This window comes from Choloepus didactylus, chromosome 10 (genome assembly GCF_015220235.1).
Source record: "Choloepus didactylus isolate mChoDid1 chromosome 10, mChoDid1.pri, whole genome shotgun sequence".
NCBI lineage: Eukaryota > Metazoa > Chordata > Mammalia > Pilosa > Megalonychidae > Choloepus > Choloepus didactylus.
In genome coordinates, this window is record NC_051316.1 from 91,814,217 (window position 1) to 91,839,140 (window position 24,924).

At 44.5% G+C, this 24,924-nt stretch overlaps 1 protein-coding gene across 3 annotated transcripts in view; it reads left to right on the forward strand.

The window, feature by feature from the left end:
* Nucleotides 1-13,390: 13,390 nt before the first annotated feature.
* PTGES (prostaglandin E synthase) overlaps nucleotides 13,391-24,924 on the forward strand; it is a 31,814-nt gene continuing 20,280 nt past the window's right edge. Inside the window, exon 1 of one of the 3 annotated variants that reach the window (XM_037798496.1) lies at nucleotides 13,391-13,408. Coding sequence is in view for 1 of the 3 variants with exons in the window: in XM_037798494.1 (XP_037654422.1) it covers nucleotides 19,178-19,221 (44 nt within the window). In the remaining 2 variants the exon portion in view is untranslated. Of the gene's footprint in view, nucleotides 13,409-19,081; nucleotides 19,222-21,808; nucleotides 21,900-24,924 lie in introns of those variants that run through there. The other 2 variants (XM_037798494.1, XM_037798495.1) reach the window with 2 other exon arrangements.

Sequence of the window (24,924 nt, forward strand, 5' to 3'; positions counted from 1 at the left end):
GCAGCTAAGAAGTTCAAGAAATTCAACATTGATACAAAACTTACATTCTATATTTCCTTTTTTTTTTCCTTATGACCCATCTGTGTCGCTTTGAGCCTCCTCTCCTCCATCCTCAGATCCCATCCAGGATCATCCTTGGCATTTAATTGTCATCTATTTAGACTGTCTTTTTTTTTTTTTTTTCAATTGTGGAAACATACATACAGCCTAAATCTTCCCATTCCAACCCCTCCCTAGCATTCCATTAGTGGGATTAATCACATTTAGAATGTTGCAATGCTATCACCTTCCCACCATCCATTTCTAGAAGTTTCCCTTCACCCCAAACAGAAACCCTACACTCATTTCTTAACTCCCCATTGCCCCTTCCCCCACCTCCCATAACCCATACTCTACTTATCATCTCTATTGTCATATTCTCTGATACTTTCTTTGTGTTTACCATGGGGCTTAAATTTAACATCTTAAATCTATAACAATCTTGTTTTTCTTTGATACCAACTTAACTTCAATATGACACATAAACTATGTTCCTATACTCTATCATTCCCCCACCTTTATGTAGTTCTTGTCAAAAATTACATATTTTACATTGAGTCCAAAACCACTGATTTATCAGTACAGTTTATGTATTTTAGATCCTGTAGGAAGTAAATAGTGGAGTTAAAAATCAAAAATGCAGTAGTATTGGTATTTATATTTACCATGTGATCTTTATTGGAAATCTTTATTTCTTCATGTAGTTTCAGTCAATTGTTTAGTGTTCCTTCCTTTCAGACTGCTCAATTCCCTTTAGCATTTCTTATAGGACTGATTACTGGTGATGAAGTCCCTCAGCTTTTGATTATCCGGGGATGTTTTCATCTCCCCCTAATTTTTACCCTCCAGTTGTTTGTGAATTTTCTAAGTCTCTGATGGTTATTGACTTCTATTTGTATTCCATTGTGGTCAGAGAATGTGCTTTGAATAAATTCAATTTTTTTTTAAATTTATTGAGGCTTGTTTTATGTCCCAGCATATGGTCTATTCTGGAGAAAGATCCATGATCACTAGAGAAGAATGTGTGTCCTGGTGATTAGAATCAGTTTTGAGATTGTTTTCCAGAGTCCTCAGCCCTTCCAATGCAGTAGGAGATTTTTCTGGACAATTTTTCAAAGAAAGGCCTTGGAGTCTCTGAAGCAAGATGTTGAGATTTGCATGTATCTTTCGATTGCTTTTGACTTTCCAGTTTTGTTAGGAGCCACTGCCCTGTCCTAGTAGTGGCGGAGGAGGGGGTCTTAGCCTTGCTTACCCCCTTACAGTGGCCTGAGGCAGCAGCTTCCCAAGGCCCCAGAGCTTACCTCTTGGTGGACTCATGGTCCCAAGGGGAACCCAGGTGATAGTCACTTAGCTGTTTTCTCATTGTGAGTTTTGATACTTTCCTTTCCCAGAAGATGGGGGGTGGGAAAATATCTCCCTGCATTTTTCTCCACATGGGCCCAGTAATCAATTCAAAACCTCCATATTTCCATAAATATCTCTTGCCCATCTCCCACTCTCTCAGTTACCAATTGCTCTATCAGTCAGGTTCTTTGCTTCCAAGCAACAGAAACTGATACCAACTGAATTGGGCTATAAAGGGCTTATTAGAAGGATTCTCATGGAAGTACAAACATGCTGAGTGATCAAGTCTTGGGAGGCACAGGATCCCAGGTGTGGACTGTGTAGGATTTAGCAGCAGAAGCCCTGGGGACTTGTTGCTCAAACACTGCCCCCAGGTGGGTCAGTTCTGGTGTCTTCCCATACCTGTGTGCTCTGGTCCAGGTTTCAAGTTTGTGGGAGAATCTGATTAGCCAACCTGGGTCAGGTATCTTGACCTTGATCAACTAGTCATAGCTGGGGGGATATTTGTGAGCTTGGTAGCCCCCCAGTTTGTGCCACTCTATATACTTGTATGACATTTTGATCCCTTAAAAGTATTATGAATATTTCCTGATTTGTCATTTGATCATTTTTCTCAAAGTTTGCCACTGGAATCCACATAGGATGGGAAGATGGCAGGAAGGGTAAAGGGTTTCTTTTATAAAAAAACAAAAAAAACTTTATCAAAAAAAAAAAATTCAAAACAAAATGAAAGGGTTTAACTCACAAAGAGTCCTCTGAGAGAGCCAGACACACCCGAGCCTCAGACGTGGACACAACTCAGCCCCGGCAATCCCCATCCCCCATCTGCATAATGATCCTGGCTCTGCTTCATGCCCCTTTACTCTTTCTATTATCGCTTCCTTGTATCATTGATTAATTGTTTAAATTGTTAATTAAAATAGTTCAAAACCACCAGCTTGACTCCTCGAGGCCTCTATAGTTTGAAAGAGCAACCGGGAAAGACTTGGAAGAGTGATTCTGCTGCAGAAAAGGCGCTGCACTTTGGTTTCCCGGCTGGCCGAGATTTTCAGGACCAGAGACAGCGTCCCTATCAACACCTGTTTCTCACGGAGCTGCCAGCTTGATGACTAAGGAAAGGGGTCACCAGGCTGATAGATTGGGAAATTGCCCTTTGCTGGGAGGACTTACTGAGCTCGTGCCAAGGGAAGAACTAGAGGGTGCTCAGGCTGCGGACTCATAGAGACCTGGGTTCAAATCCTGACTGTCACTCATAAGGTCACAGAAAATAATGCCTTAACAGAAAATATTCAAGAGCCTAGACTCTTTAAAGCTTCAGCTGTTTACACTGTCTTGTTCTCAGCCAAATCTTTTCGGTGTTTATATTATACAGAGAAGCTCTCTTAGGATACATGGCATTTGGCATTCTTCTCATTTGCTATTTTGGGTACAAAAATATACATAGTTAATTTCTATTAAATTTTAATGGCTAGAGAATATTGCATGTTTTCAAAGAGCTTTATGGAAACAGCTGCATTGAAGTTGTATATTTAAAGTATACAATATGATGCGTTTTGACATCTGTATACACCTGGAAACCATCACCGCAGTCAAGGGGGGAGTATATCCACCACCCCCAAAATCTCCTTGTGCCCCTCAGTTGCCCATTCTTCCTATCCTCCCCTCAACTATCTTTCCCTGGCAACTGCTGATCTACTTTCTGTCACCATAGACTAGTATGCTTTTAATTGAATGCTATATATTGCTAAAATAATGTTGCATATATTATTTTATTTATCAAGTGCTTACTTGTGAGAATTCTGTAGATAAAATATTGTAAACTAGAATGTCTCACTTTGCTATGCTATGTTCTTCATGTAGTACGTTCCACTCCCAAAGCCAGGCTTATCTGTTGTCTACTTGCCTGTCAATCTTTGTGTCATAAAGGTCAAAATGTCCTGCCTCCCCTCCTGTCTCCCTAAACAGCCTTGAGTGCCAGCACGTCTCTTTACTCTGAAAATCTCAATAAAAACCGAGATGAGAATTGCTGGAGAGGACACTTTCCCTTGAGTTGTTCTCACTCTTGCCTCTGTTGACTTTTGTCTCGAGTAATTCACTGAGTCACCGTGGTTACTGCTGGACAGAAAACCACACTTACTTAAAAGTTTCAGTCTTATTGCATTATAGTCATTATCTCATTTAATTTTAACGCACCACTGTGGTAGCCATGGGACTCCCCATTTTACAGATGAAGAAACTGAGATCAAGAGAGCAGAGAGGTTAAATAACTTCCCCAAAGAGCTTACTACATGAGTAGAAAGCAGTGGAGCCAGACCTGACACTCACTGTCCTGCCTCTCACTACTCCATCTGCAGGCAGATTGGTGTGGTGGTTAAGATACTCTGGAGACAAACTGCGTGCATTCAAATCCTACCCCTGCCATGACCACAGGTATGAGCCTGGGCAACCTCTCTAGGCCTCAGTTTCCTCATCTAAAGAATGGTTGTGCCAGCAGTCCCTGCCTTATAGGGTTTCCCTGAGGACCGATTGAGAGGATGAGTGCCAAGGGTACCTTATTAGAGGGCTCGGGCAGGACAGATGAGTAAACAAGTACACACGTACACATGATGCAGGTTGTGAATGCAGTGAGACAGAAGAGCAGGGGAGTCTGGGAGGTGGCAAGGCTGGAGTGTTGGCATGGCGGCCAGGAAGTCCTGTTGGAAATGTACTTATTCACCAACTTGTGGTGGAGTGCTTCCTCCATGACAGGTACTGTGCCTGTTCCTGAAAATGCAACAGAGAATAAGAAATACCTCCCTTCCAGGGCTCCCATCTGGAAGGGGAGATGGGCAAGTTCCTGGCAATTACAGTCCAGCGTGATCAATGCTGTGATGGGGGAAATACAGGTGAGTATTCTTCCATTTCACCTTTACATCCCTCGAAGCTTCTTTCCTTCAGGTTCTAATAATTTCCATTATTTCCTCACCCAAGGCTGGCCACCCTGGATATTTCTTTGTAAATGCAACAACTCTGTTGCTCCTGCTGCTGTTGAAAAACCTCCTGAAGACGTTTCCTGTTCTTTGTGCTTACACACACCTTAAACAAATCACCACTCTGGTCTCTCACTATTGTTTCCTCACCAAGTGCCAGCTTCAGCCTCCAAACCAAGCACAAGCTGGATGGCCAAGAGCTCAGGCTCGAGAATTAATTAAACTGGGATTCAAACCCAGCTGCACCACTATCAGGCTGTGTGACCTTGGGCAATCCTTAATTTTTGGTTAATTCTTGGTAATTCAGTTATGAATTCTCTGCAGCACATGTTTAACCCAAAGCAGGCTTCTCCTCCTCAGACCATTCACCCTCTTTTACCTCCCAATGAGTGTGGATTCAAGGACTTCCAATCCATTTAATAAGCAAAACATAATGAATGGGGGAAAGGAAATCTGCTGCCCAAATTGACCACACCATGAGGTCCAAATCCAAGGCTGGAGAAGGTGGTTAATGGATTGCATCCATCAGAACTTTTGGTTTCAAACTGAAGAAAACAGTGGAGCTAGGTTAAGCGGAAAGAGAACTGGATCATCAGGCCCCACTAGTGTCTCCTGGTATCCAGGGCAGGAGTGCCAGGGGGCCAAGGAAGGGATCTGAACAGAAGTGGACATCTACCTCTCTCCCTCCTTCCCTCTCAAGACGTTCTCTCTGTGGATCTGCTCCATTCTTCTCTCCATAGCAGGAGCTTCTGCTTCTGCCATGGAATTGGGGGACAGTACTTGGATTTCTGTGTGCTAGGGCTATGGGTCCATACACTCAGGTCTCTCTCTCTTACACACAAGCACACACACACATACACAATCCAAATTCCAAAGTCCAGGGAAGGGACTTTGATTGGCCCAGGTTGGGTCAAGTGCCCCTTGATACAATCAGCCGGCCTGGAATGCAAGCAGAATTATGTGGTATGAACATGGCTGTCCCCACTGTAACTATGTGAATGAGGAAAGGGCAGTTCCTTGCAAAGGAGCCTAATAGTATCTATCTCATGTGTTGGCTTCTATGGCTCCATTAGTGCAGGCCACTTTGTGATGGCTATTCCATGTGGATGCCACGAATGCCCAGAATAGACAGACTAAACAATCTAATCTCCCACTCTGCTTCAGCACAAAGTCTCCATGCCTACCAGGTCATTTTCCCCCTCCACTCAACAACCCTGCTTGGTCCTGGCTCTAACACCAAAATTCATTCATCCATTCATTCAACCAGCATTTTTTGAGCATCCCCCAACGTGCCAGCCATTGTGTAAGGGAGAGCAAGACAGAACAGCGAACTCCTCTCGTGGGGCTGGGGTAGGACAGACAATAAACAAAGGAACACATACACAAAGAAGATAATTCCAGATGGCAATAAATGATATTTTTAAAAACAGAGCTGACTGTGAGCCCCTCAAAAGAGACCAGGGGTGACCTTTCTCCTTTGTGTGTTTCAGGGCCTGGTGCTGTCCTTTGCATATTTTGGATGCCCAGCGAATCTTGCTGTATTCACAAGAGAATGAAACCCTCCTGGATGTATGGGGTGGGGGGCAGGGCCTTGTCAAGGTCTGAGATTTTACCCTGCCCCAACAAGTTAGCCTGCCGGTTTCATAGAAGTTGGCAAAGACCTGAGTCAGAGACAAAGGACTTTATTAGTCACAGCACACACACCAGGGATCAATAAATATTTGTTAAATGAATAGATGGTTGGATGCTCTCCTTTTCAGTCCTGTGCTACAAACTTCAAGAAATGACAATCATCCCAATCTCTTGGGGAGCAAGTACCCCAGAAGCCAAGCTAAAAAGTTAAGGTAGAAGACCAGTTTGGCAGTATCTGGTGAAGCTGAAGACGTGCATGCCCTAAGAGCCAAAAATTCTACTCTTAAAGTCTTTATCACATTTTGGCACACACAGAAAAGGAAACTATTGGTACAGCCCACTGGGATTAATGGAGAAGGCTGCTGGAGAAGGTGACTGGGCCCAGGGCTCTGGCTGCCCCAGCCTCTTCCCAACTGTCCACCTCTAACTATTTATGGCAAGGACGTGAAAAGCCCTGCCCTAGAGTCACCCATACATACGCAAAAGGAGACCTGTTCAAGAATGTCCATTGAAGCATTACTTTAAATATTAAAAATTGGAATCAAAATTAATTTCTCAACTTAGGAAAATGGATAAACAAACCATTGTTCAGTCATGCAATGGAATATTATATAGTAGTTAAAATGGATGCACTTGAACTATATACATTGATGTCTCTAAATCTCAGGAACCAGAGTAGAGTAAAATAACAAAAATTGAAAAAGGATATGTATATTACACCATTTATTTACATATTAACAATTCACGGTATTCTATATATTGTTTATGAAACATACATATGCAGTTAAAGTTAAAAAAACATGAGAAGTAATCGATATACTCCAACTTGAGGATGGAAATGTTTCTGGGGAGAAAGGCAAAAGAAATGTGGCTTGGAGATTTAGCTTTATTTTATTAAAGATATAGGGATAGAAGTAAATATAGTAAAAATGTTGGTATCTGTTAAATCTGGGTGGAGGGTACATGGGAATTGTATTAGTTCCTTTACCTTTGAAATATTTTATAGTTAAAACAAATAGGAGGGTTAAGGGGGACTCCATGGGGGTAACTTAAATACATTTGGAGAATCTGGCATCTGGTGATCTGAAGAGTGTTGGTATTTTTGTCTGGGAGGAAAGAGCCGGAAGGCATTGATTTCCCCAAACCCTGCCTCACCCTGCGGCATGTCAGAGGGAGGCTAATGTACTTCCCAAGGATAACCACTAGATGGAACCAGCACTCAGGGCTAGAAATTGGGAGAACAGAGGGAGGGAAGCCATATCCCTCTAGAGACGTGAAAAAAAAGGAAGAAAATTTTTGCAGGAGAGAAGCAAAACTAGAGAATTTATTTGAGAACATGAGAGGCATGCAGAAGTAGAGGAAAACAGTGGCCAAGTAACAAAAAGACCCCTAATTGAAGTAGAAATACCCTTCACAAGTATTGATAAAGCACCTTTTAGTCCTCAAAATTCTATGAGATGCAATTGTTAGTTGTTAAAACAGCAAGGAATTCAGGGAAATTCCATCTCCACCCTAACATGTGATATCCTTCCATTCAGGTTCACTGAATGACTTGGGGGCGGAGGGGAGGAGGCAGGTAGTGTAGCCTCTAGAATGTGGAACAATCTATGCTTAGTATGAAGTGCCTGGGCTTTGGCATAAAGGCCCTGAGTTCACATCCTGACTCTGCTCCTGACCAGCTGTGTGACCTTGGGCAGCTGTCTTAACCTCTCTGGACCTCAGTTTTCTGATCTGAAAACTGGGATACTAATAGTACCAATTCCGCAGAACTGCTGCAAGAGTTAAATGAGATTGTATATACAAACCTCCTGGCACATACTAGGAGTTTGATTAAATGGTAGAAGCATTAGACCCTAATGCCCAAAACATTCTAAAGTAAGTGATTCCATAGAGCAAGGATGAGGTTTTGAACCAGCAAAATGGTACACAAAGTTTAAAGGTCTTGTGAGAATTAAAGATGTTTTGAGGTATCCAGTGATGGGAAAGGAAAGTGGTTAGCTGTTTGAAGACCCTCTAGAAGGAGCAGCAGGAAACACTGCCACTTCCCAAAGGTGGAGATGACACCATTCATTCATTCCCTCACACCTTAGATGAGTATTTAAAGAGCAGCTACCCTGCAGCAGGCCCTTTGCTAGGTCCTGGGATACACCCCTGAACAAGACAATCCAGCCAGGGCAGAACAAATATATGGTGAGGATTCAAGGACAAAGAAGATGAGGGTGGGATAAGATGATGTGAGTATAAATTATGAAGCCCTATGTATCTGCTAGCCTTTCAAACACAAGATTCTATGAAATTTAAGAAAATACCAGTCTACATGGCCCAGCCCAATGATTTTTAAAAATAATGTTATTGAAGCATATTTTATATATCATATGATTCTTCCTTTTTGAAGTGTACAATTCAGTGATTTTTAGTAATTTACCAAACTATGCAACTATCACCACAAATCAGTTTCAGAACATTTTCATCACTCCAATATGATTTCTCATGCACATTTACAGTCAATCCTTGTCCTCCCTTGCCCCCCACCTCAGGCAACCACTAATCTAGCTTGTTTTTAAAGCTTTGACTTTTATGGCTATTTCATATAAACAGATCATGCAATGTGTGGTCTCTGATGTTTGGCTTCTTATTCCTGAGCGTATTTTTGAGGTTCATTCAAGTCATAGTGGTTATCCCATTTGTTCCTTTTTACTGCTGAATACTATTCCATTATAAGAATATATCACATTTAGTCAATCTATTCTTCCATTGTTAGACATTTAGGTTGTTTCCAATCTTTGTCCAGCCCAGTGAATTTTAACCTGGGACCAGTGGAGGGACTACACAGTCTCTGTCAGTCCCTGGACATGACAAGTGAAATGCCTGTGTGTATTTTTTATGAGAGAAGTTCTGCTGTTTTAACAGAGTCTCAAAGGGGACTGTGACCATTCCCCAAAGTGTTGAGAAGCAAGACGTTAAACTAAATAAAATTGGTTCGGTGAAGCCAGTCTAAACTAGGTGAAGTTATTTAAGTTGTAGACAAAGAGCATGGGCCTTTGCTTAGGGACATTGTCCAGAGGGTCTCCTGGTTGAGGGCTGGAGGTCAGGAGCCAGCAATGGTGTGCCAGTTTGGATGTATTATGTCCCCCAAAATGCCATTATCTCTGATGCAATCTTTTGGGGGAAGATGTATTAGAGTTGATTAGATTGGAATCCTTTGATTGAGTGTTTCCGTGGAGATGTGATTCAATCAACTGTGAGTGAAACATTTGATTGGATAATTTCCAGAGGGAGGTGTTACCACGCCCATTCAGGGTGGGTATTAATTGGATCATTGGAGTCGTATAAAGGAGTTCACAGAGCAGCTAAGAGTGACATTTTGGACAGCAACTGAGAGTGGCATTTTGAAGAGGAGCTGCAGCTAAGAGAGGACAAAACGCCCCCAAGAGCAATATTTTGGAGAACACCATTTTGAAACGCAAACTGGGAGCAAGCAGATGCCAGCCATGTGCCTTCCGAGCTAACAGAGGTTTTCCGGACACCAATGGCTGTCCTTAAGTGAAGGTACCCAATTGTTGATGCCTTACCTTGGACACTTTATGGCCTTCAGACTGTAACTTTGTAAAAGCCAATCCATTCTGGTATTTTGCTTATCGGCAGCATTAGCAAACCGGAACAAATGGCCAAACCTACATTCTCTTGAACCAAAATCCAGGCTGTGCCAGCCCAGGAGGCAGGGACGGGAGGGGTTCTGAAGGTCTGCGTGCAGCAGTTCTCCCTAGGAACAGCATTATGAAGAATGGTGAGGTTCCCAGGCTAGCCCACGGTATCTGTTTAACACACAACAATGTACCTTAGTTGGTAGTCCTGAAAATGAGGTGGGGGAAGAGAAAAAATGGGGACAAAAGTGCCCACTCCCTTTCCTAATGCGAAGAGGAGGCAAGAGACCCCCCTTCTGGGTGACGGTGTGATTGTGGAACCCTTGTGGCTCACACTCCCTTTGTCTAGTGTGTAGATGGATGAGTAGAAAGATGGGGACAAAAACTGAATGAAAAATAGGGTGAGATGGGGTTGTGATTTGGGTGTTCTTTTTTACTTTTTTTTTTTATTCTTATTCTGATTCTCTCTAATGGAAGGAAAATGTTCAAAAATAGATTGGGGTGATGAATGCATAACTATGACGGTACTGTGAACAGTTGATTGTATACCATGGATGATTGTATGGTGTGTGAACATATTTCAATAAAACTGAATTTAATTTTAAAAAAACAACTATAGCAGCAGACACACACAGCATTGCACATAACTCAGGAGAGTTAACGTTCCTTTCGTAATCCTTCTACACACAAACCATTTGCCGTATGATTTCTCCCACACAGGCTATACTTTCTCAAGCATCTCAAGGACTTCTTAGGCACCAGGGTCCATGTCCCCATCAAAAGTTTGCCACTCTCTCCTCACTTAGCCTCCTGAAATTGAGGTTCATATTATTACCCTGTGAGGACAGTGATAAAAATAACTCTAGTGTATTATTATCACCAATAACTAACTTTATTGGGCACTTACTATGTGAGTCCCTTTTAAACACGTCTATACATATTAACTAACTCATTTAATCCTCGAACAACCCTCTAAAGTTTTCTCTGAAGGAGACGTTCAAGGAGGAGGAGGAATGTAAGGAAAAGGGAAGGCAGAGGGGAAGCAGGGATTGTCCTCAGGGAGAGGGAATGGCTCCTGTTTGGTCTTCTGACTTTTATGGTGTCATGCACCTTCAAAGCCTTAGAAGTAAAGGCACCTGAATATCCTGTTATGCAAATACTTCTAGAGGAAACGAACATGGTATGCAGGAGAATTTGCCAAATTTCCCCTGGGTTTTCTCCCTGAACTAACAGGTTAAGCAGTTGCTTGACTCAGCAGAGCCACAGCAAGGCCTCGGAGGAAGGACTGAGGTGCAAGTCCCGACTCCACCACCGACCAAACCAGCTGAGTGGTCTTCTCTGAGCCTCAGTTTCCTTGTCCATAAAGCAGGGATGATAATAATAAAACCTTCCTCAAAAGGTTCTTGTGAGGAGTAGATTACAGGGTACAAGGGGAAGAGATGGATATGGGGAATGGGGAGTTAATGTTTAATGGGTACAGATTTCTGTTTGAAGTGATGGAAAAGTTTTGGTAGTGGATAGTGGTGATAGGTAACACAATATTGTGAATGCAATTAACACCACTGAACTGTGTACTTGAAAGTGGTTAAAATGGGAAATATGTTGCATATTGGTCACTACAATAAATTTCTTAAAAAATAAAAAAAAAAAAGAAACCCTCCTTTTTAGAGAATTGATAGTTTAGTTTTTAAAAATTTTGAACCTACAGAAAAGTATTAAGAATAGTGTTGAGGCAGGTTACAACAGGGGGAGAGGGGAGAGAAGAGACCCTGAAGGAGCCCGTGAGCAGGGAGGTTACCCCAGGTCAGGAGGGCCTGTCTGGCTGACACCTGCCTGGGGGCTACACACCTAGGGAACACCCAACAACAACCGACCCACCCAAATGCAAATATCTACCACCAGGCACCGCTCTGGAGAGGAGGGAGGGGAGGGGAAAGAGCCGGAAACAAGGAAAGGGGAGGGGGAGTAAATAAAGCTAATCCATGAAAGCAAATGGCAGGCCTCTTGCTCTGACCTTTCTTTATGTAACAGAGAAGTTAGGATTTAAGGACTGATGATGGTTACTGAATCATTATATAGATATTCCTTTTTACTTTCTGGTCTATTAGAGAAGACAGAGGGAAATACCTGAAACCTGAACTGTAATCCAGCTGCCTTGATCTCTGATAATGATTGTATAGCCTTTATCTTGTACCCTTGTGATTGTAAAAACCTTGTGACTAACCTTTACTTGTACCCATTTATCCAGTTTTTTTACTTTAAAGCCTTATGATCACTAAAGACAGCCCCTAATGTTTATTAATGGAGGATCTTGGGTCCACCCCCTTGGTCTGGTAACAGTTTTGTGATTTGTAGGAACTATCCTTAATCTTAAGAGACACATGATAAAGGGTTTAAGGTTGAAGATTTATTTTATCCTCAAAGTGCTTTCAATTGGGTCAATTAAAGAGAAAGAGAGAGAGAAAGGCAGGCAGTGTGGGAAAGTGTTAACATTTGGTGAATCCAAGTGAAGGGTATGTGTGTGTTGCCGGATTTAGGCTTCCAGGTTCTCGGCCATGTGGCAAGAAAGAATTCCAGGGCACAGCACTGACTAAAGCAGGTAGAAAAGTTATTAGATACACATGTGAGAGGAAAGTGCAGGCACTCTCACAAGTAAATGTTACCAGACCAAAGCGGTGGATTCTTTTGCCCGATGCGCTCAAGTGACCAATTCTTGAGACACTGGGGTTTCAAAGAGAGAAAGAGTTTATTGCTAGGCATGAAGCAGGACGACAGATGGCCTATTGGTCCAAACTGTCTCCCCAAACTGCAGTAATTCTGATAGCTCTATAGCATCAAAAGATGGGCAGGTTTTAGGATAATGAGTACAATGGCCCCAGATGATGTACTTAGAAGTGATCTCCTTATTGAGCATGCACAGATCGATTACATACTTAGTCACAGAATGTATGTAAGAAAATGGCAGCCTTAATATGACGATGGGTGTGATTTTTAGTGTTATAATGAGGTATAGGTGACTTGTAGATTAAAGTCTAAGCAGCTACACATGTCAGGCGGGCTCATTTTGGTTAGATCCAGCTTCAGTTATCAAGATAACTTTGAACTTGGGGTGGGTTAGTTCTGGGCTGACCCAAGACCCTTCATTAATAAACATTAGGAGCTGTCTTTTGTGATCATAAGACTTTAAAGTCGAAAAACTGGATAAATGGGTACAAGTGAAGGTTAGTCACAAGGGTTTTACAATCACAAGCGCACAAAATAAAGGCTATACAATCATTATCAGAGATCAAGGCAGCTGGATTACAGTCAGGTTTCAAGTACTTCCCTCTGTCTTCTCTAATATACCAGAAAGTAAAAAGGAATATCTATATAATGATTCAGTAATCATCATCTTCAGTCCTTGAATCCTAACTTCTCAGTTACAGTACCACTGTATTACCCAATTTAATTTTAATACTATAATACTAACTAATATACAGTCCACATTAAAATTTTACCAATTATCCCAGTGTCTTTTAAGGAGTAAAAATAAAAATAAAAATAAAAATCCAAGAGCCAATCAAGGATTAAGGTTTGCATTTATTTGTTGTGGGAAGTAAGACTCTCAACTGGACAAAAATAAGGAAAACAGCTAGTCCGTGTAAGAAGTGGCACCGCGCAGGCGCACCTCATTTCAGCCTCACAATAGCCCTCCGCGAAGAGCAGGGTGGTTTCTGCCCAGGGTTCATTGCAGAGGAGACTGGTTCGGAGAGATGAGCTGCTGCTCCCCTGGTTTGATAGGTGAGAAAAGCGTGGTTTGGTAGCTCTTGCCCACGGTCCTCTTACATGCGAATAGAAGAGCTGGAATTTGAACCCAAGTCTGGCCAACTAAAGGGCCAAGGCGCTGAAGCGCGTGTCGTAGGGCCTGCTTGGCTGACCCGGTGCCTCCCGTCCCATCTCGGGCCCTGTCGGGTCGCCGAGAGCTCCAGATCGCACCCGTGGGTTAAACGTCATGTGCAGGCTAAGCTGACTCCCGCTCCTCTGCAGTGGGGAGCGCCCGGCCGGGGAACACGCTCCCACCCCGCCCCGCCCCCAGAGACTCCGGAATATTCGTTAACTCAGGCCGCGCCAGGCAGTCGGGTTGGGAGAGGTCGCGAGGGGAACGCGGGTGGGACGCCAGAGCCGAGCGCGCCGCTGGGGGGAAGCCAGGGCGCACGGCTCCTGGGCGCCCTGCAGGGTTTCTGATTTTCCGATTTCCCGTCTCTCAGCCAGCTCGGACCCCCGAGCAACGGGGGATGGGGGGCGGGGGCGGGGAGTAAGGAGCTAATAAAGCAGGGTGGGTGCCTGGGGCACTTCTTTTGACTTAAGAGTTAAAAAAAAAAAAAAAAAGGACACCCATAATGGAGGTGGGGGTGTAAGTGTGTATATTTTTAAATCGTTTTTTTTAAATACAGAAATAGTACATGTGCATGAAGATAAGTAAAAAATACAGAAACAAGCAAAAATAATGAAAAACGTCACATCCCCACCACCCAGACATCCTTGCTATTCAAATCTCAGCATATCTTATACCAGGCACACAGATTCCTTAGGGTTTTGTTTTGGTTTTCCGAATTGAGATCTCATGACTATATTACTGAATGATGAGGTGCTGTGGTTTTCTAAGAGAAGGTCATTGTTCTTAGGAGATGCTGATTAAATGATCGTAAAGTGGTTTCATTTGGTAACAAAACAAAATATACTGTTTTGTAACTTCCTTTAATCAGCCAGTGATTTCCATTTCTGTACATTTTCATCTTATCTAAAACAAGATTTTCTTATGATTTTCCCAATTAACCCAAAATTGTCCTTGACATCTGGTTTGTGCAAGCCTATGTTCAAGCCAAGGCTATGTGTCACATCCATTACTTATGTTTTGAGTCTCTTTTAATTTAGCACATCCCTTTTTTGTGATGGTGATGTGTTAAAGAGACCAGGCCAGATGTCTAACGGAAAGTCCCATCCTCTGAATTTGTCTTTTACCACCCCATGGTGCCATTCAATTTATTCCTCTATCCTTGGTATTTCCTCTAAACTGAAGTTAGAGCAAGGCTGATGGTGAGAAATATGAACCTGTTATTAAAATTCCCACCAATACAGAAGTGTATTGTGGAGACCCAGGGACCCAGGGTCTGGGCTCCCCCCGCCCTACTGGGGAATAAGGCCCCACAGCACATAGCAGCCTGTGTGAAAGGGACAGAATTTGAAGGTCATCAGATCTCCTCAGGGAAGAAAGTATGTACAGATGGAATCCTAAACAAAGCTTTGAACCTCCCCTCCCCTGATCACTGTTGATAACAAAACCCCAGACCCCTGTGTCATGAGACCCTGCTAAAGCTCTGTTCTCAGACCCTATGGAATGCCTTCGTCCTAAACCCTTATAAGCTGTCCCTTTGCACCCCCACCCTTGCGGAGCGCTACCTCCATTTTCCACGAACGGCCGCTACTGGGGACCCTCTCCTGTTTGTAAGTCCCAATAAACCCACGTCTCACTCTGCCTGGAGTGTTCTTTGGTCTTAGGGCTGTACTGACCCAAGCGCTGCAAGAGCTGAATTGGAACATGTGTAAAATAAGGAGAGAAGGTTTTCTACTCCATCCTTCCCAATCCTTCTCCCCAGAGGTGAGCAAGTCTGTTACCAGTTGGTGCTCCTCCTTCCAGACCTTTGTCTCTGCTTATGCAGATGGACTCCTCTCCCTGTGCAGGAGTGGGGGGTTGGGGTGGGGTGGGGGTGTTTGCTTTTGTTTTTACAAAAAAAAAAAGAAATTGATATAATAGCTATTGTTCTGCCACTGAAAAAATGGTCAGTGTATTCTGGCCGTCTCTCCAGGTCACTCCATATACATGAGCCCCTTTGACCTCAGTCCAGGCCAGCAGCCCAGGCAGGGACAGCAGACACATGCCCCAGAGGGTCATGGAGGGGGTCCCCTGCCTTTGCCCCAACTCTTAGGCAGCAGGCTTGGGGGGGTGGTAGAAGTTGTGAATTGGATATAATGCAAAGATTTTAAATAATCGGGACTCTGCCTTAAGAAGTGTTTTAATAACAAACATGACTGAAAGTTGGTGGACCTGGGCTGTGCCTGGCACATAGCAGTGCTCATTAAATGTCTGTTGAGTGACACTTGGAAGCACACAGGAAACTTGGCCCTCTCTTGCTGGTGTGGGATGTGGCGCAGACGGGGAAGAGAATGGGCAGCGCGGCATGCAGTAGGGTGGGGTGTACCCAGGGGAAGCAGCTCTATCCATTCCTCTTTGGGATGCTTGAACCCCCACCCAGGGCCCCGGAAGCACATTCAGCCATGGGGTGCTGTGGCCCTGTGGTCACCCACCCAACATCCCGGAGCCTCAGTATTGCTAGAAAGCCTTCTTTCCTGTGCCTTCCTGGGCCTCCCACCCCTGGGGTTCAGTCCACCCCCTGGGCTTATACAACCATCCAACCCCCTTCAGGAACTTCCTCATTCTTCAGCTGTTTTCTGCATGACATGGCAGGTTGTGTCTCCTGCCACATGCCCCTTCCCTGGCACCCTGAGGTCACCCCTCTGTAAGAGGTCTAAGTGATTGAGGAGAGCAGGACACCCATTTGCTCGTTCTCCATCCCGAACCTCTGTCAATATACCCTAAGGTTGCATTTGCTTTTTTTTTTTTTTAAGTTAACTTTTGCTACTCAATTAAAAAAAGAAATTAAACAAAAATGGAGAAAATTACAACTGATATTGCATCAAATAAGTAAGGTTCACTCATGGCAAATTAGCATGGACAGAGGCTCAACATTTTATTCAGCATTAAATGAAAATTCATAATACCTGAACTGTCACTACCAATCCAATATAACCATCAATATTAGGCTTCGGTGGGAGTTTGGAGAAGGGAAGCCTCACAAATCACTGGACAGAGAAAAATGGTGCAATACCATTTCAACAGCATTGGGGGAAAAGCCTTTGCATATAAATCTAACAGAATATGTGCTGGATCTGTATGTGGAAAAAAAAAAAAAAAAAAAAAAAAAAAAAAAACAACACAAAAGCCTTGAAATTTTGAAAATATCTGAATAGTGGAAGACTATGGATTCAGGGATCTGTAGACTCAGTACTTCAAAACATTTTTTTTTTTGTATTAGAGCAGTTGTAGGTTTAAGTCTTTTTTTTACTTTTTTTTCTTTATTAGAGAAGTTGTGGATTTACAAAACAAGCAGGCATAAAATACAGGATTCCCATATACCACCCTATATTAACACGTTGCATTGCTGTGGAACATTTGTTACAATTGATGAAAGCACATTTTTATAATTGTACCATTAATTATAGCCCATGCTTTAACTTAGGGTTCACTGTTCATGTAGTATACTTTAATTTTTACTGTTACCATATATAAAATATGACATTTCCCCCTTTAATCATGTTCAGATATATATTTCAATGCTGTTGATTGTGCTACTGTCAACATCATCCATTACCAAAACATTTCCATCATTCCAAATAAGAACCCTGTACATTTTAAGCCTTAACTTCCCATTCTCTATCCCCTGATAACCTATATTCTAGATTCTGACTCTATGAGTTTGCTTATTCTAATTATTTCAAATCAGTGAGCTCATACAATATCTGTCCTTTTGTGTCTGGCTTATTTCACTCAACATGACATCTTCAAGGTTCATTCATGTTGTTGCATGTATTCATTCCTTTTTTTTGGCTAAATAATATTCCATTGTGTGTATATACTACATTTTATTTAGCTGATTAAATAAACCGATGAATCGGTTAAAGCAACTTGGTTTGCTTCCATCTTTTGGCAATGCTTAATAATGCCGCTATGAACATTGGTGTGCAGGTATCTGTTCGAGCCCCTGCTTTCAATTCTTGTGGGTATATACCTAGTAGTGAGATTGCTGGGTCCTGTGCCTATGGTAGCTCTATACTTAGCTTCCTGAGGAACCCCCAAACTGTCTTCCACCATTTTACATTGTTATTTCTCCGCATCCTCTCCAACACTAGTTATTTTCCTTTTATTTTTTTAAATAGCCACCATTCTAATGAGTGTGAACTGGTATCTCATTGTGGTTTTGACTTACATTTCCCTGATGGCTAATGATGTTAGGCGTCTTTTCATTTTTATGCCCATTTCACATTAGCTTTTGAAAACTAAAAAACCACACTGCTTTTGTGCATAAGCTTCGGTTAAACTGAAGTGCAAATGCCCTGGGAAAGATAACATCTAACTTATTCAATAGGCTTTCAACTCCCGAAGTTACCCTCAAACACTTTTCCTCACTGGAGCCAGGGTGATCTTTTTAAAAAGTCAAATCATTCAACTGCTTAAAATCCTTCAAAGGCTCTCATTGCTCTTGGGATGAAGCTCAAACCTCCAAGTGGTCCCTCCACCTCGCTAGGCTTTTTCCCCTGCCTTTCACTCATTCCCAACGCACAGACTTTGCACATTCTGCTCCCTTTCCTGGAATGCTTTTCCCTTTCTGGAGCTCTTTTTCTCTTGAACTCTTTTTGCTCTCTAATATATTTTTCTTTGACTGCATAAGAAAAGTCACTAAAAACAGCTGGTCACTGATTTCAGGCCAAGGTTGTGGGCAAGTGTTTTTAGTCTGGCACATTTTCAGGGGTAAAAAGACACCTCTGAACAGGAGGATTTCCGGAGTCCCAGAACTTTCTAATGTTCTGGGAAGTTTCCTCGTGTCCTATCCCAATCAACACCCCACAGAAGTAACGACTGTTCTGACTTCTGTTGGGCACCAGCTCTTTTCACCTCCTCCCACATCCACTCTAGCTCCTAACAGCCCGTCTATCACTCAGGCCCAGAAAGCTGTCATGTGGGCGACTGCAACAGCCTCCACACTCGCCCTCTGTCCTTCTCTGCCTCCCCCTCTACTCTAACCCACTCCTACCCCACAGCAGCAGACAGCAGGGCATGTCACCACCCTGCCCAAAAACCCCACAGACTCCCTATTGCCAAGACACCCACCTGCTCTTAACTGCTCTGCCCTCCTTTGTGAATGAATGGATGAATGAATGAATGAATAATCTATTACCAGGTTTTCCTTTTCAGAAATATAGCTATTACCTGTCCCAACACTAACCAACTGAATTCTGCTTTTAGGCCACTGAAAACAGAGGAGAGGAGAGCAGGGAGCGCTTTGTCAACGAGGAGCGGGGTTGGGGGTGGGAGGAGAGAGGAAGTCGGAAAGGATCCAGCAATTCAGGGCAGAGGGTGGTTTCTGCAGGAAGCCTTTCCTCACTGGGGCACTTTTCTGAGGACTGGCCTTGACCTCTGGCAGAGGAGAAAGTCTTCACCTACTCAGACGCTGAGCCCTGGCTGTCAGGAGGCTGGCCCATCCCCACCCACAGGACCTGTGGTCTGAGTGAGGAAATTAATTGCGTAAAAATGGAGGGTCTTACCACAGCCCAGATCCTGTCTCTGCCTGAGTCATGCTGGAGAGAAAGGGAGGAGGAAGCAAGAACCTCCAAGCGCCTCGGATTTCCATGGGGCTGAGGCCTCTGGCATGACCTCGCTGAAGTCACCGCCTGATGAGCTCAGGCAGAGGCGTCTGGAAGCAGCACCTAGGGACTGGGTAAGAGGGGGGAGGGCAAGGATGGCTCAGGGGGATGACGGACCTGGGCTGCAGAAAGGCCATGGGGTCAAGCGTCTACCAGAGAGAGCGCCAAGCCACACCCAAGGTCGAGTGCCTCTGAGGTTGACCCCAGTGTCCCTGGCACCCAGCACAGTGCCTGGCACATCGCAAGTGCTCTGGATTCAGGTGTTGAATGAATGAATGGGTGAGGCACCCTCTGCTAGGCACTCTGGCTCCCTGTTCAATTCCGTGACTTTCAGAAATGGCTGTTTCTCTTGGGTCTCCTGACTTCCCTCATTCCCAAAAGGAATGACACAACCTGCTATTTCCTCTGCAGGGGGTTGTGTGGTTCAATTTGCGCAGAGCTGGGAGAACAGTGGGTGCAAATACAGCCTTTAGCCAGGGCAAAACAGCACTCTTCCCTCTAGGATAACATTGTGCAATTCAGGGGCCCAAAACTATGCTGTCCCCCAGGGCTGGAGGGGGCTGCTGCTACTGAGACAGGAGGGTCAGGGCCTCCTAGGACTGTCAGAGCTGAGCCGTGCTGGCTCAGCTGAGCTTTTGCTGACACCTGGAGACCTGGGGGTGGGGTGGGGGGGTGTAGCTGATCCTTTCCGGGCTCCCACCTCAGGACCTTCTGGGATACTTGAGGGCTGAGCAGGGAGTTCTAGCACATTTGCTACTTTACTGCAGTTCTGAGACAGACAGTCCAGGTTGGAAACATCCAACTGGGCCCAGTGTGGGAGATTAGCCCAATGGGTCTCCTACACTGCACTCTGGGTGCCTGTCCTTTCTCAGCCAAGTCCTCTCCCATGGGGATCTCTCAAGATCCTTTTTGTTTTGTTTTGTTTTGTTTTTACATATACCACCAATATACGTATATTTAAGGCATTGTGGTTTAGCACAGAATTCGGTGAAGTCGCTTCTCTCTGAACTTCAATTTCCTCATCTCTAAAAAGGAGGTAATAATAGGCCCACTTCCTAGGATGGTTACAAGGAGGCAGTGAGCTAATATGTATAAAACACTGGGCACAGTGCCTGGCAAGTGAAGTTAGCTATTATCAATACTGTTATATAATAATTATTATTATTGCCATTAGTTTTTATTGCTGAGCTTGTGTTCCCAGCCCGAGCCAAAGCTCTGCCTCTGGGCATCCCCTGACTGAACAGAAAGGGCCTATTCTTTTGTGGCCAGGTCTGATGGCTTGAAGCCAAACTCTGCCTGCTCAACCCCTGGGCCTGGCCCTGCTCCCCAGGGCACGCTGGCCTCTTCTCTCAGCTGCTGCCCCAGCCATGCTCAACACACCGGATCCCAGATGCTAATGGCGGTTCTGTGTGGCCTGAGTCTGCACTGAGAATGGCCTGCAGGAAGCACCCAGAAAAGGAGGGGCTGCTGGCTGCAAGGGGCTCCTCTGGGCTCAATACTGTGTTCATCTGCGCCCAGGAAGGACCTGGCTCTTGAGGCCAGTGTGAGAGCAGAGATGCATTCAGGGTGGTGGAGTTAGGGTGCGGGGCACGAGGAAGCGGTGATGGGCTTACACAGAAAATGTCCTCTTACTCTGCCACGTCCAGAGAACAGGCAGGGCTTGGAACGGACTTCGGTCATGGCCTTGGCTTCTGGTTGATCCGAGAGTCCAGTAGAGAAGAACAGGTGGCAGATTTGTGCTAACCAGCACCCATTTGATTTGTAGCAGCTCATTCGTTTTTGTCATTGCTAAGGCAGAGCCACCCTGAGGATCCCTGGGATAAGGGGTTTACTGTGAGGACGTTCGTGGTACAAGGCTGCCACCGCGGGGCAGACTCTCGTGGGAACATGGGTGAGGTTCTCCAAGGCTGGTAGGAGCCGAAGTGGATTTATGGACTAGAGGTTTTTTCCACTGCTCCTGCTGCTCACAGCCTCCAAGTTCAACCCCATCCTGGTGCACCCCGGCTCCTGCACCCACTTCTAACCCTCCATCTCTCTGAGTATCTTCAGTTCACACCCCAGGGAGGACCCACTGGGGTGGAGCTCTCGCCTGGCTACTGATTTCATTGGCTGTTGGCTAACCCCAGCGTTGGCTGCCAGTGGTCAGATGCTCTCCCAGGTCCAGTCAGCTGTGGCCATGGCAGTCCCCGCTGTGGTGGAAAGCACGCTGCCTGCGCATTGGGAAATGGGTAGGGCCATTTTGGTGGGGGAGATGTATCCATGCATGCGTGGGGTGGTGGATCCTTTATCAGGAGCCTGGGCAGGGGTGCCTTCTGGGCCTTATCCAGTACACCTGGTTCCCAACCAAACAGCCAGGCTCTTGGGGGACTCACCAGTAGCCCTCCTTTCTCCCCACTTCACCTGGTAGGCACACATCCTCAACATGGATCTCATCCTGTTGTGAGATCATTATTCATTTACTAAGCTTTCTCCCCACTGGACTGATAGCTGGTCAGATGGGCCTTTCATACCGGCATTTCCAGTTCCTAAGGCCCAACTTGGGGCCACTGTCAGAATTTGTTGGGTGTTGGTTTGTGCAACAGTTGTGCGAAAGGTGGACATTAACCTCACCGTGTCAGGAGGGCTGGGGTGTTGTGAAACTCCTACAAACACTCCTGCCCCCTCTGGCTGTGCTGGCCTGCTTGCATCTGATCCCAAGGTGTTGGGACCTGAGTTTGGACTCAGCAGCCCGTGGTTAACTTCCTCCTGCATGGTAAGTGGTTGCTGTGTATTTGTTGACTCTCCCAGAATACAGATTGTTGGTTCACTCACTTCCTAATCCCTTTAGCTGGTTGGTCTGGGTCATAAGTTTGTCCTCTGCATAAGAGCTCTGCCTCTGGAATTAGACCGGCCAGGGTTTAATCTCAGCAAAACCAATAGCTGCAATAAATTACATTTAGCACCAGGCACAATACCACATGCAACCCACATTGTTTCGCAGTAATCCTAGGAGGAGGGTCTATTATCATGCCCATTTTACAGATGGGAAAATGAGATGCGAAAAGGTAAAGTATCAGGCCCAGGTAGCAAGTGGCAGTGCACGACCACAGCCAGGCACTGGTTTCAGGGTTTGTGCTCTTACACACACTCCTTCCTGCTCCTCAGCCACAAGGCCATTGTGGGCAGGCTCCTGGCCTCTCCAGGCCTCGGTTCGCCCTTCTCCAAAAGTGGGATAAGAAGACCTAACACATGAGACAGTCACAGGAAAGAAGTTAAGGCACTTTTCAAACTGTGAAGCTCAACCTAGGTTTGCATTGTTATGGTAGATAAGAGGAATTTTGCTGTTCTTTCCACAATAGATTAGGGTTTGCACAGTTGACCTTTAAATTCAACTCAAAATCAGCTGACGATTTGGGCACCTACCTCAAGGTCAATTTCAACATCTTGATTGAGGCATCTTGGGGTCTGGACCGGAAGGCATGTGTTTCATCCTGAGAGTCTAATCACAGCTGTGACTTTTGTACCAGGTGTTTTAAAAATGTAAAAAACCTGAAAGACACAAATTCTAGGACATTTTATCAACCAGTGAAAGACAGATGGTATTTCATGTCTTTGGGTAGAAGTACACTGTCTCATACAGTAGTCACAAGCCAGATGTGACCACCGAGCCTCTCTAATATGCAAGTCCAAATTGAGATGTGCTGTCAGTATAAAATTCATGCCAAATGTCAAAAAGCTAATATGAAAAGAACGTAAAGTACCTCACTGATCACTTTAAAATACTGATTATATGTTAAAATTATAATGTTTGGGATATTATGGTTTAAATACTACAATAATATATAGTAGGCTGAATAATATCCCCCAAAGATATCAGGTTCTAATCCCTGGAACCTGTTATTGCGACCTCATTTGGAAAGGGTGTGATTAAATTGAGGAGTTTGCAAAAGGGAGATTTTTCTGGATTTTCCAGGTGGGCCCAAATGCAATCATATGTAGCCTTATGAGGGAGGCAGAGGGAGATTTGACAGACATAACCCAGAAGAGGAGGAGGCAATGTGACCTCCAGGGGGCAGAGACCAGCGTGATGCCGACACAAGCCAAGGAGTGCCGGCAGCCACCAGGGGCTGAACAAGGCAAGGAACAACTTCTCCCCTCAAGCCTCTGGAGGGAGCCCAGCCCTGCTGACACCTGAATTTCAGCCCTGTGAAACTGATTTTGGACTTCTGGCCTCCAGAACTGTGAGAAAGTTCTGCTGTTTTAATCCACCAAGTTTGTAGTAATTTGTTACAGCAGCCACAGGAAACAAATGCAATTATTCAAATGGATATTGTCTGTTTCATTTTGTTTTTTCTAACACAGCTACTGGAAAATTTAAAATGCCATATATGCCTTGCATTTGTGGCTTGCATTATATTCTTACTGGACAGCGCTGCTTTAGAGCAGCAGGAAGTCAGGTGGACCTGGACCTTTCTCCCTGTTCTCTAACCTTGTCTCCTCCCAGGGAAGCCAGCTCCCCTGTCTGGGTGCCTGGCTCCTTGTCCACAAACTTGGAGTTTGGGACAGCACTTCCGAAGCTAAGGTCCTTGGGTCTCTGAGTGTCCAGGAAGGAGTCTGTGGGTTTATTTTCAAGTATCAGTGGAATAAATCTTTAGCCTTTGCCTGAATCATATGAGCTGAGCCTGCTCTGGAGATCTGACAGGCTCTCTGGACACGTGAAAGCTTTCACATCAGGAGAAGGCATGCTGCTGGCGGCTGCAAGGAGGCTCAGGGCATCTGCTCTGCGACCTCGCGGCTCTTGGTTTGGAGCCTCCACTTGTAACCGAGAAGTTATGATTTAATGCATAATTATGACTACTGAATCATTATACGAATATTTTTTTTCTCCCTCAGGTATGAGTAGAGACAGGGAAATACCTGAAATCTCTGAACTGTAATTCAGCTGCCCTGATCTCTGAGGATGATTATAAACGCCCTTATCTTGTGCCTCTGTCCCTTTTTTCACTTAGAAATTTGTAAGAGCAAATGCCCAAATGCTAATTGAGGAACTAGAGTCAGCTGTTAACTGATTCCAGCCCAGTTTCACTCCTTTACATTTGTAAATTGTTTCTGCTTACACCTGCTATTGAAATGCTAACTCCGCCTCCCTTCCTCTCTGCTTACACTTGGTATTGAAATTGTCATGACTTGAACTCCCTTGTTAGAATCCATAAAAACCTTGAACCCCCCGTACTTGGGGGGACAGATTTTTTTAGCCCTCTAGGCCATCTGCTCTCCTGCTTGGCACCTCTCATTGAAACCCCTGGGCCTCAGGAATTGGTCATTTGAGCGCATTGGGCAAAGAATCCACCGCCTTGGTCTGGTGTCACACTTGTGATCTCTTGTGGTTGTTTTATTCATCCTGAGCCTCAGGAATCCTCCCCCAAAAATGGAAGTAAGTGAGTACTTACCCCACCGGTTGTCGTGAGGCCACTTATTAGTTTTGTGACTTTGGGTAAGTTGCTTAACTACTCCATGCCTCAGTTTCTTCATCTTTAAAATGGGCATAATAACAGTAACTACCTCATCCAGTTGCTATGAAGATTAAATGAGTTAATATTTGCCAGGAACATGGTGAGCACTACCTAAGAGTTGTTGAAAAAAGTATTGCCTGATGCTTAGCTCAGAGGAAGCACTTAACAACGCTCGCTGCTTTTTATGTTTCATATTATTTTTAACAAAATGTTGCCATCCATTAAACTAGAAAGATAAGCTCAAAGGCCCTATCAAGCTCTGATTGTGTCTTTCATGGTGGTCTC